The sequence below is a fragment of the Rhamphochromis sp. 'chilingali' genome (assembly GCF_963969265.1).
Source record: "Rhamphochromis sp. 'chilingali' genome assembly, chromosome: 10".
Taxonomy (NCBI): Eukaryota; Metazoa; Chordata; class Actinopteri; order Cichliformes; family Cichlidae; genus Rhamphochromis; species Rhamphochromis sp. 'chilingali'.
The window spans coordinates 20,138,874-20,151,638 of NC_137937.1; the positions used below are offsets into that span (position 1 = coordinate 20,138,874).

Sequence of the window (12,765 nt, forward strand, 5' to 3'; positions counted from 1 at the left end):
AGTGCTTTTTAAAAAAAATCCTTTTTATGCTGGAAAGAGAAACTACCACTTGTAGCCAATCATTATCACTAAAAATAAGTTCATAGGTCATCATAGAACTGTCAGCGTCATTTATTAAAAGATTTAACCGAGTGTACGTATATGTTTAAGCCTGTATGTATCATTTTGAACCTGTGTGGATTAGAGAAAATCCAAAATAAATTCAAACTTGTGCACCCAGTTCTTGTTTCATCTTTAAAAGCTCAAAATTATGGCGTTATTTTTGTGCCACTATTCTGAGCACACGTAAAAAAAAAATTGCAGGTGCAAGTGTTGCATTTTGAGAAGAAATTTATTTTGAGGGAAGAAAAGCTAAATTTGAGTGAACAAAATGCATTGCTGCGTGCAAAAAACGTATTTCAGTGTTTGCTATTATCCATACACACACAATAGCAGCCCCTCTCGCTCAGTTTTTGCATTTGCGCTTGCTCGCAATGTGCTGCTTGCGCTCTCAACATTTCTGCCCATTCGCGTTCAACTCTTTCTGTACACCGTTATATTTGTGCCACAAAACCAACCAATCACAGACTTGGATGCAAAAAAAAATCAGATTGGCTGTTTTGGTCTCCAATCAGCTCGAAATGACGAAACGCAATATCCCAGAATGCATTTCGTCCAAAACTCAAACGAGCTACCTTTATAGCTTTATTGAAAAAAATATATAGCTATATACAGTGGGGCAAAAAAGTATTTAGTCAGCCACCGATTGTGCAAGTTCCCCCACCTAAAATGATGACAGAGGTCAGTAATTTGCACCAGAGGTACACTTCAACTGTGAGAGACAGAATGTGAAAAAAAAAATCCATGAATCCACATGGTAGGATTTGTAAAGAATTTATTCGTAAATCAGGGTGGAAAATAAGTATTTGGTCAATAACAAAAATACAACTCAATACTTTGTAACATAACCTTTGTTGGCAATAACAGAGGTCAAACGTTTACTACAGGTCTTTACCAGGTTTGCACACACAGTAGCTGGTACTTTGGCCCATTCCTCCATGCAGATCTTCTCGAGAGCAGTGATGTTTTGGGGCTGTCGCCGAGCAACACGGACTTTCAACTCCCGCCACAGATTTTCTATGGGGTTGAGGTCTGGAGACTGGCTAGGCCACTCCAGGACTTTCAAATGCTTCTTACGGAGCCACTCCTTTGTTGCCCGGGCGGTGTGTTTTGGATCATTGTCATGTTGGAAGACCCAGCCTCGTTTCATCTTCAAAGTTCTCACTGATGGAAGGAGGTTTTGGCTCAAAATCTCACGATACATGGCCCCATTCATTCTGTCCTTAACACGGATCAGTCGTCCTGTCCCCTTGGCAGAAAAACAGCCCCATAGCATGATGTTTCCACCCCCATGCTTCACAGTAGGTATGGTGTTCTTGGGATGCAACTCAGTATTCTTCTTCCTCCAAACACGACGAGTTGAGTTTATACCAAAAAGTTCTACTTTGGTTTCATCTGACCACATGACATTCTCCCAATCCTCTGCTGGATCATCCATGTGCTCTCTGGCAAACTTCAGACGGGCCTGGACATGCACTGGCTTCAGCAGCGGAACACGTCTGGCACTGCGGGATTTGATTCCCTGCCGTTGTAGTGTGTTACTGATGGTGACCTCTGTTACTTTGGTCCCAGCTCTCTGCAGGTCATTCACCAGGTCCCCCCGTGTGGTTCTGGGATCTTTGCTCACCATTCTCATGATCATTTTGACCCCACGGGATGAGATCTTGCGTGGAGCCCCAGATCGAGGGAGATTATCAGTGGTCTTGTATGTCTTCCATTTTCTGATGATTGCTCCCACCGTTGATTTTTTTCACACCAAGCTGCTTGCCTATTGTAGATTCACTCTTCCCAGTCTGGTGCAGGTCTACAATACTTTTCCTGGTGTCCTTCGAAAGCTCTTTGGTCTTGGCCATGGCGGAGTTTGGAGTCTGACTGTTTGAGGCTGTGGACAGGTGTCTTTTATACAGATGATGAGTTCAAACAGGTGCCATTCATACGAGTGGGGGACAGAAAAGCTTCTTACAGAAGACGTTACAGGTCTGTGAGAGCCAGAGATTTTCCTTGTTTGAGGTGACCAAATACTTATTTTCCACCCTAATTTACAAATAAATTCTTTACAAATCCTACCATGTGAATTCATGGATTTTGTTTTCACATTCTGTCTCTCACAGTTGAAGTGTACCTCTGGTGCAAATTACTGACCTCTGTCATCATTTTAAGTGGGGGAACTTGCACAATCGGTGGCTGACTAAATACTTTTTTGCCCCACTGTATATATATATATACGGCAAATTGGTCCTGGGTGAGGGACCAGACAAAGAGCGATTCAGAAGACCCTTATGAAGAGAACATCGAGGGAACAGTTTACCCTGCCCGGCATAGGGTTACCGGGGCCCCGCCCTGGAGCCAGGCCCGGGGAGGGTGCCCGAGGCCGGGCCTTAGTCCATGGGGCCCAGCCGGGCACAGCCCGAAGAGGAGACATGGGCCCATCCTCCCGCAGGCCCACCACCCGCAGGAGGCGCCATAGGGGTCGGGTGCATTGTGTGCCGGGTGGCGGCCAGGAGCGGAGGCCCTGGCAGACTGATCCCCCGGCTGCCAAGACTGGCAATAGGGACATGGAATGTCACCTCTCTGGTGGGGAAGGAGCCTGAGTTAGTGCGTGAGGTTGAGAGGTACCGGCTAGATATAGTCAGGCTCACCTCTACGCATGGCTTGGGCTCTGGAGCCAGTCTCCTGGAGAGGGGCTGGACTCTGTCTCAGTCTGGAGTTGCCCCTGGTGAGAGGCGGCAGGCTGGGGTGGGTACTCTAACATACCTTCGGCCGGTACGTTGGGGTTTTTCCCGGTGGATGAGAGGGTTTGTTCCCTGCGCCTTAGGGTCGGGGAACGGGTCCTGACTGTCATCTGTGCTTATGCGCCGAGTGGCAGTTCGGAGTACCCAGCCTTCTTAGAGTCTGGGTACTCCGAACGAGTGGTGGGGGGGGGGGGGGGGGGTGCTGGAAGGTGCTCCACCTGGAGACTGTCCTGCTGGGAGACTTCAATGCTCATGTGGGTAACAACAGCGAGACCTGGAGGGGCGTGATTGGGAGGAACGGCCTCCCTGATCTGAACCTGAGCGGTGTTTTGTTATTGGACTTCTGTGCAAATCACAGTTTGGCCATAACAAACACCCTGTTCGAACATAAGAGTGTCCATAAGTGCACGTGGCACCAGGACACTCTAGGCCGCAGGTCGATGATCGATTTTGTAATCGTATCACCAGACCTGCGACCATATGTTCTGGACACTCGGGTAAAGAGAGGGGCTGAGCTGTCAACTGATCACCACCTGGTGGTGAGTTGGATCAGGTGGCGGGGGAGGACGCTGGACAGACCCGGTGCACCTAAACGCGTAGTGAGGGTGTGCTGGGAACGTCTAGCAGATGCCCCAGTCCGCGAGATCTTCAACGCACACCTCCGGCAGAGCTTCAACAGCATTCCGAGGGAGACTGGGGACATTGAGTCCGAATGGACCATGTTCAGCGTCTCCATTGCCGAAGCTGCTGCATTGAGCTGCGGCCGCAAGGTGGTTGGTGCCTGGACACCAGAGGTGAAGGGAGCCACCAGGCTGAAGAAGGAGTCCTATCGGGCTTGGTTAGCCTGTGGGACTGTGGGATCAGTTCTTTCGGTCACTACCGAAAGAACGAGATCGCAGATACAAGCGGCAGAAATGAGTTTCCTCCGAAGGGTGGCTGGCCTCTCCCTTAGAGATAGGGTGAGAAGTTCGGCCATCCGGGAGAAGCTCAGAGTAGAGCTGCTGCTCCACATCAAAAGGAGCCAGCTGAGGTGGTTCGGGCATCTGACAAGGATGCTTCCTGGGCGCCTCCTGGGTGAGGTGTTCCGGGCATGTCCCACCGGGAGGAGGCCCCGGGGCAGACCCAGGACATGCTGGAGAGATTATATCTCTCGGCTGGCCTGGGAATGCCTTGGTGTTCCCCCGGATAAGCTGGAGAAGGTGGCTGGGGAGAGGGAGGTCTGGGCCTCTCTGCTTAGGCTGCTGCCCCCGCGACCCGGCCTCGGATAAAGCGGATGAAGATGGATGGATGGATATATATATATATATATATATATATATATATATATATATATATATATATATATATATATATATATATATATATATATATATATTTTTTTTTTTTTTTTTTTTTTTTTTTTTTTTTTTTTAAATTAATTAATTAATTTTTTAATTCCCCACTCGCCCTGTAGGCAGGCTTTATCCTTCAAGCTTGGCTCCCCTACCAGAGGCCTGGGAGCTTAAGGGTCCTGTCCAGTATCTTTGGTGTTCCCAGAACTTCATTCTTCTGGACAGTGATCATGTCATTCCTGGGATCTGCTCAAGCCACTCGCCCAGTTTGGGAGTCACTGTCCTGAGTGTTCTGATTACCACTGGGACCACTGTTGCCTTGACCCTCCACATCTTCTCGAGCTCTTCTCTCAGCCCATGGTATTTCTTGAGCTTCTTCTTTCTGATGATGCTATCCTAGCTACATCTATCACTATGGCCGTCTTCCTCTTTTTGTTCACCACTACTTTCAGACCATAAATGACACAGATATATCTGTATATACCAGCTTCCTGGTTATGGCATTCCATGCATGCGCTACCTGCTACCATCTTGCACCCTGGTGTTATGTGTTGGATTGTGTCAGGGACATCTTTGCACAGCTTGCACTTGGGGTCTTGGCTGGTGTGGTACACCATGGCTTCTATGGATCTTGTACTTGCAGCTTGTTCCTGCGCTGCCATGATTTGTGCTTCTGTGCTGTCTTTCAGTACAGCTTTATCCAGCCATTGGTTGGATTTCTTGATAATAGACACTTCTTCTATCTGCCGGTGGTACATACTGTACGGGGGCCTGTCCTTCCATGATGGTTCCCCTTCTTGCTCTTCTTCTTTCTCATGTTTCTGATGCCTGAAGTGTTTGCTAAGCACATGGTCATTTGTTGGCACCTTCCTGATGTACAGGGTTGGCTGTAGTTCAGAAGCTAGAGTACCTACTAATTGGATTCTTGGTTGTTTGATCCCTGGCTGCTCCAGACTGCATACCAAATATTCTTGTGCAAGATATTAACACCTCCAATGCATCCATCCAAGTGTGAATGTTAGATAGAAAACACTTAAGTATAGAAAAAGGGCTTGTATTAATGGGTGTGCATGGGTCAATGAAGGATGCTGTATAAAGCACTCCGAATGCTCTGATTGATTAGTAAAAGTACTCGTACAGTTCTAGGCATTCCAGGATCCGCGTGTGAGTCATTGAGTCAGAGGCTTTCTTGAGGCTTTCTAGCTTCTTTAGTCAGTATCTGTGTATCATGTCAAGGCCTGGTGCTGTCCAAATCTTCATGCTTAAGACCCTTTCTCGGATGTCTACTACTAGCCACTGAGCATTATTGCTATAGGTTGCATCCATCCCCCACATGGTCTTCCAGTATTGCTAGGTCTCCAGCATTGGTGGGGCTGTTGTTCTCATATTGTTTCCCTGCCACTAAGAGTGCCTTGGATGGTTTATTCTCCTGGCTTCAGTCTTTCTGGTATACCTTTCCAAGCAGCTACCCAAGGCTGCGAGTCTTTGCTTGGCAGTTTCTAAGACCTTAGGTATGGACAGGTTATTGTACTTCTTTGGCATCCCTTTTTTCATCATACCTTTCTGCAGGTTTGACAGTTGACCATAAACATCCAGACCAACACACAGGGGTCAAAGCCAGTCATTTCAATTTAAAATCGACAATTTAAAAACTGTTTATGTGCAAAGTAAGCCATTATTTAAAAAAAAAGAAAGATAAAAAAACTAATAACAAGAAAATGAAAGTTAAAAGAGTCTTGTACAGGGAGAAGCTGATCCAGGCATAAAGCTGATTTATCAGAATAGAGTGGCATAAAAAAAAAACGAAGCCTGCCTGCAACCACATCAGGACCCCACCCCCTACTCTCTCGTTCACTCACTGGTGCCAGGGATGCTTGAGAGAAATGCAGGCTGGAGCGGAGAAAAAGACACAATGACAGATATTTAAAGCTAAATATACAGATTCAATCGTAAGACTTCACAAGAACATCTGAGGATATGACGGAAACGTGCCATAAAATCATCATGGGGCTACATAACTTCCTGAAGGAGTATATTCATGGCTTTTGGGACTATGAGACCCCCAAGGTGATGGTGGTTAAGAACAGAACTCTTGGCGTAATTTACAGGGGTGTTCAGTTTCTTGTGATCACTTATTTCATATGGTAAGCTTCATGTTTGTACTTTTGCATGTCTAATGACCAGGTGTGTGGACAATATATGAAATTCAAAGGTTTATTTTGTCTTTTCTACATTTTTTCTGTTAGATCTGTTGGTTCTTTTAAATTTAATTACAGTAAAATTTTTAATGAATAATATTCATGCAGATAAAATAAATACACTACGGCTTTAAATTTGAACTCATGTAGTGCAGTTTTGTGGGGAGGAAATGCATCTCATTTGCAATTAACAGCATAAAATTCAACAATCCAACTGAGTGTGGCTCATCCCCTCTCTATATTATCAGAGATTTAAATGCTATCCAAGGAGAACAGATGTAAAGTGTTTCAGATTTGAAATAAACGAAATGCCCTGAATTAAAGTACATCATCACCTTTTCTTGGCTTCAGCAAAGAGGGCTGAGCAGATCCAGTGTAACATGACACCTCCAATAAAAACTGACATCATGGTAGAAAATGTGATATTACCGCTGTCTCTTCTATCATCCTGAAGGTATGTCTTTATAAGTCAGAAAGCATACCAAGAGAGCGAAACCCGTCCAGAGAGCTCTGTTTATACTCTCATGAAAGGCTCAGCAATTCATGGAGATGAGATCCTGGACACTGTGGAGTATGCCCAACCCTCAGAGGTGATTTCTTCATTAAACTTGTGCTGCATAGCTCATGCTTGAGTTAACCACTTTAAGTCTTTTTTTCCCCTTTTTGTTTAGGGTGGCGATGTGATTAGCACAATACTGAGACGAGAATTCACGTTCAATCAGAGACAAGGCACCTGTGCTGAGGTGAGAGGTCAACTAAAATCTACTGAGTAACAAAGACACCTTTTCCCTCCCATCACTGACATGTTTCTCTATTCACTTTAGCATTTTAATGTTGCCAATGCCAACTGCACCACCGATTCTGACTGCGTTGAAGGGGAAGTCAACTTCAGTGGCCACGGTAATGTTTTCACTTCTCATCTAATTTTTCTTCATGCCTTTTTTGGTTTGCATTTGCCACCCTTTGTTTCAAACACTTTCCTACAGGCAGAAGGACGGGCAGATGTGTTCAGTACTACAACCACACCTTTAAAACCTGTGAGATACAAAGCTGGTGTCCGATTGAGGAATACGCTGTAGTACGGTAAGATGGGTGCTACAGAATCATCAGCATCATGTCAGGTATATATGCATTGCTCTAAAAATCCATATAAGTTCTAAACAGACTCAAACTGAGCCTAAATATCCAAAAACATGGGAAACTAACATGAAATAAAATACGAATTGGTGCAGCGATTTATTAAAACATGTGCAAACATACATGGAAATGAAGGCAAAAACAAAATGGTACAGTCCTAACAAGCTTGAAAGTCAATATTTACTGAACACACTCAGCCAAGCTTTCTTGTAATTTCTTTTAGTAGTCTTCAGGAATTGAGAGGCCGGTGAAGAATATGTAGGATGAGTTGTGTGGTAGGAGTGACAGATGTTTTTAAAGTGGAGGTGGGATTACATCAGGGATTGGCTCTGAGCCCTTTCTTGTTTGCAGTGGTGGACAGGCCGACAGATAGGGTCAGGCACGAGTCTCTGTGGACTGTAATGTTCACAGAAGGCATTGTGATCTGTGCTCAGAGTAGGCAGCAGGTGGAAAAGAGCCTGAAGAGGTGGAGGTATGCTCTGGAGAAAAAAGATATTAAAGTCAGTGGAAGCAAACAGAATGCGTGTGTAAATGAGGGAAACAGATGTTACAGTGAAGCTGCAAGGAGGAGAGGTAGTGAAGTAAGATGAGTTTAAAAACCTGTTTAAAAACATTTAAATCCACAGTGCACAAGAGAGGCGAAGAGGAGAGTGCAGGCAGGGTGGAGGGTGTCAGAGGTGATTTGTGATTATGATAGCAGCAAGAGTGAAAAGTAAAATTTACAAGAGATTTGGCTTGATGCATGATTTTGACAAAAAGACAGGTGGCAAAGCAGAAAAATTAGTAAAGCATTAAATATTAAGTCATCATTAAATACAGCTTGGAAAAAAAACCTAGTCATCAAGACACATCCACATGAGTAAAACACAATAAAGTTCACATATTTTGGGCTTTATGAAAGAACCAAGAACCTTCTCTATGTGAGAAAACAGATCGACTGTGCTTCCTTGGAGACAAGATATTATCAGTTGCTTGGTCACTACTTTGACCAAATGATGACCAAACCAGTCAAACAAATTGTGTAACCTGAACCAGATGCAAGAACCACTTCAAGGTCACTTTAAGGAAATGTTAAATATTTGCTGTCTTCAACAGAGAACCACCATTAGAGGAGGCCATCAATTTCACAGTGTTCATCAGGAACTCTATCCACTTCCCCAAATTTAAAGTGCTGAGGTAGGGTCACATAGAAGTTAATACTTCTGGACATTTAAGCTGCAGATACTGATGTTCTTGTCTTTGGCAGGGGAAACATTAAGGATGCCCGAAACAAGCGAGACATTAAGAGATACCTGAATAAGTGTCACTATGATGAGGAGCGTGACCCCTACTGTCCCATCTTCCGCTTGGGATACATCGCAGCACAAGCGAGGGAGAATTTTAGTGAGCTCTGTAACACCGTGAGTATGATGCCTGCACTGCATGGTGTTCACAATATTTCATTTGTGGAGAGTGTTTCTCATTTAAAAATGTGTGGATCAACATCAACCCCCAGCCAGCAATCTAAAATTAGAACAAATCTTAGAATTACAATAGAAATTAGAATAAATTTATGTCTCTATAAATAAAATTCATATAGACATAAAATAGACATATAAAACTTAGACAGAAAGGCCATTCTTGCAATTTGTCCCAAATCAGCTATTGTAACACTTCAGTAAATATGAAACTTATTTTATAGTTTTGCAGATTCTTATGTGGTAATATCATTATGGTTTGTGCCGTCTCTATACAAATTTCTCATTAGTTAATTCTAATCTGATTGGTGTCTTGGTGTTTGAATTTTCCCAAGATTAATTTTAGGATTTGCCCAGAAAGTACTCAGGCACGTATTTCATTTGTGTTACTGATAAAGTTTGAATACTTTATATTCTTCTCCTGGGCTATTGCTGTTTACATGATGTCTTAAGAATGGCACCCACGAGGGTTAAAAATGACTACTGTCATGCTGTCTGAGTTCAGGGAGGAGTGATCGGTGTTTTCATCAACTGGAAGTGTAACTTGGATCTGGATCCCTCACACTGTAAACCCACATACTCGTTCCGTCGCCTTGACCTCCGAAAGGATCTGCCCGACGCTGGTTATTATTACAGGTTAGCACCGGCGTCCAACGCTGACTTTTATACTTTATTTTTAAAACAGTCTTTAAAACGCTCTTCTGCTGTGCTCACCTGTTTTTTTTTTCTTCTTGTAATAATTTATGTGTAATTCTACAGGTTTGCCAAATATTACAGTAAGGATGGGGAAGAAACTCGGACACTAATCAAGGCCTTTGGTATCCGTCTAGACATCATAGTTCATGGACATGTGAGTAGATTCTACTTTAGACCTGCTTATTGTTGTATCTATCAAAATATATTTTTTTATGTTATGTTTTTTTTTGTTTATTAGGAATTAACTCTTTAGTATTACAAACATTTTCAATTTTCTACGATTTTTTTCCCCCAATATTTCAATTCAATTTGTGCCAAATCACAACAACAGTCACCTCAACGTGCTGTAAGCTAAAGACTCTACAATAATACAGGGAACACCGCAACAATCAGAGGACCCCCTATAAACAAGTGCTTCAGTCTACTGAGTGTGGGAACAAAGAAAAAATCTATCTATCTAGATGTACGACTCCATAACAACTGTGTGTCATTTTTGTGCAGGCTGGTAAATTTAGTCCTATTCCAACCATCATCAGCACAGTGACTGCTATGACTTCTGTTGGGATTGTGAGTATTGACTAATTTGTTTTTATCCTGAGACATTAAAGCGGCACCGTTCAATTAGTGTAACTGTTATTCTGCTTCATCTCCCCTCTCTGTAGTGCACAATAATCTGCGACTGGATCATGCTGACATTTATCGACAAGAATGAAGTCTACAGTGAGAGAAAGTTTGATGAAGTGAGTAAAAAAAAGAGAGCGTTATTCATTAAACGCAACTCAGTTTCATTTGTTTTTGTGAATCTGCTTCTATATCCAGTAGAAGACTTTTATAAATAGAATGAAATCGTCCATCCAGAGAAGAAATCTAGTTTGTCTCCAGGTCTTGTGGAGAATGCTGTCAATTATTAGCTCATCAGCCTGAAGGACTGATGAGCTGAGGTCATGGGGAGGCGTCTGTTGTATATCTTTTCACAATTCACAAGAATCGCTGCTCCTACAATATTGTTCAAGATTTAATCAAGCATAGACTTAATGGTCAGCTAATGGGTCTTCACTTTAACTGTGGTCAAAGTCAGGGCTACATTTGTCATTTTATGGACAATAACCATGAGACTCTAACACACGTTGTGAAACTCACTGGCTTCATTACTTTGCTCCAGGCACAAATCATACAACTGTATAGCTGTGTTTTGGTGACTGTTTTCTTATTTTTAGGGACTATTTTGTGAGATGTTTGTCTAATAACATCTTCTGCCTTTCACAGGTGATCAAGGAGCCCACAAATCCCATACCCACAGAGCTCAGCTACATCAACAGCTTCGGCTCAAACCATTCTGACCTGTCAGACGGCGTACCGCTGTGACCAAAGTCCTCGCTGGCCAAGTGCATGGACTCCCCACCACCAACTGTGGCAAACAGCAACTGCATCTCAGGTGTCAGTGACAGCTCACTTTGACACTGTGCTGATGTTAGTGGGGATAAAAACGGGCAAAAGAAAGAGATCCCTGTGGAAATCTTTGCATAAGACAGTTCTCTTTAACTTGACACGACCTCAGAATATATTAACAGCATATAGAGAATGTGTTTATTTTGAAAACAGGAAACCATTTCAGTACACTGTCATGAGAAAAAGACTGGCAGCACTTTATAACAACGCCACACTAGGAAACATTAGTAAGTGCTTAATTCATCATTTGTATGTCATTACTTCTCCTTAGTATGCCGTTTATAAATACAGATGTTTATCCATCATGCACAGCTATCACTGCTACCACATCACTGCTAGTAATAATCATAGTCATAATAATATATCAGTATTTATAAAGGCCATCCTAAGGAGGAGTAATGCTATGTAAATGATGAATTTGGTCACTTGCTAATACCTTAATAATGTTTGATAGTATGGCATTATTCTAAAGTGCTACCAAAAAATAAAAACCATACAGCATATGTCGATGTATTGTAGACATTCAATCCAACAATAAATAACCTTTAACTTGGTTCAAACATAAAGACTGGTGGGACTTTTTAAAAAGGAAAAACAAAATCATGAAATTGTGACAAAGATAAAACTGAAGCATCTGAAGGCTCTGATTCATTTCCTTCTTTCAGTCTGATGTGCTCAGCACACAGGAGGAAACTACCAGGAGAAACACAAGGAGGGCAATGAACAGTAATCGAATAATGCAGACATTTCCCATAAAATGGTTCCTGTAACAAGATTGTGGGGAAGTGTGAATCCATCTGGTTGCCAAGGAGCAATACAGATGTCAGTGGTTTAAAACAACAAAAAAACCCACAAAAATTTAAGACTCAAGTTGAATGATCAATATCTGCTATGAAGGTTGGCAGAAAGTCACTTCATTTTGGAAACTGTAGACTTGCACCATATAAAAAAAAATTGTGAAGATTCACAGCATACAGCTTAAATAGCTTTTTGTAATTTGTCTGACAAACCATACTAACTAAATGTAACATTTGCTGAGATCCTGATGCAAATAAGTCATTTAAGAGCACAAAATTGCTCTCATCATTTCATTTTATCAACATACATGCAGAGCATGTCTATGAGAACCTCAAAGAAGTGAAGCTGATTGTACAGCAGTTAAGTCTGAAATGTGATTACTTGTCTGGGAGACGCCCACCAGGAGGTAACGTGAGTCATCTGTGAAACAATGAACTTAAAGTGAAGGGGATGTGTGGATTAAGGCAATTCTAAAGCAGACATACATAACGTTCACTACCAGATACATATTTCCCATATGGGATAACGACAAAAAAAAAAAAAAAAACAAACAATTTCCAACCAGCCAGAAATTCATCTTTTTCAGTCTGCAAGGTTCAAATTTGCTCAACAAAAAAAGGAAGTTAGATTTGTCAAAGTCTTCTTCACTGTCGCCAAACCAAAGAAACAATGAAAGATTACGCAACATGCAATGAGGCAACATTAGTCACGTTTCACAGCAGAAGAAATTAGAGTGGATGCAGGTCATGTAATTGAAGCTGTGCGCAATTTACAGCAGACACATTAGCAGCCGAGGGAGGGAGGAGAAAACTGAGACAGCGTAACGACAGAGTAGATGTAATTTAGGAAAAATACAGAACTGCAGCAA

The 12,765-nt window shown here is 42.6% G+C and overlaps 1 protein-coding gene across 1 annotated transcript; it reads left to right on the forward strand.

The window, feature by feature from the left end:
* Positions 1 to 4,666: 4,666 nt before the first annotated feature.
* Positions 4,667 to 12,633, forward strand: p2rx2 (purinergic receptor P2X, ligand-gated ion channel, 2). Its single transcript, XM_080893963.1, has 12 exons — positions 4,667 to 6,306; positions 6,815 to 6,950; positions 7,032 to 7,103; positions 7,185 to 7,260; positions 7,347 to 7,443; positions 8,593 to 8,673; positions 8,744 to 8,897; positions 9,460 to 9,590; positions 9,714 to 9,804; positions 10,152 to 10,217; positions 10,313 to 10,390; positions 10,917 to 12,633. Exons 1-12 carry the CDS (start codon positions 6,140 to 6,142, stop codon positions 11,013 to 11,015), a joined length of 1,248 nt encoding a protein of 415 aa, XP_080750089.1. The 5' UTR covers positions 4,667 to 6,139; the 3' UTR covers positions 11,016 to 12,633.
* Positions 12,634 to 12,765: the final 132 nt, after the last annotated feature.

Bases quoted from the DNA above. Each gene is read 5' to 3' on its own strand.
- p2rx2 (XM_080893963.1), top strand. From the start codon at position 6,140: ATGACGGAAACGTGCCATAAAATCATCATGGGGCTACATAACTTCCTG. The intron at 8,898-9,459 runs GTGAGTATGATG...GTCTGAGTTCAG, and splicing joins TTAGTGAGCTCTGTAACACC to GGAGGAGTGATCGGTGTTTT. The intron at 9,805-10,151 runs GTGAGTAGATTC...ATTTTTGTGCAG, and splicing joins ACATCATAGTTCATGGACAT to GCTGGTAAATTTAGTCCTAT.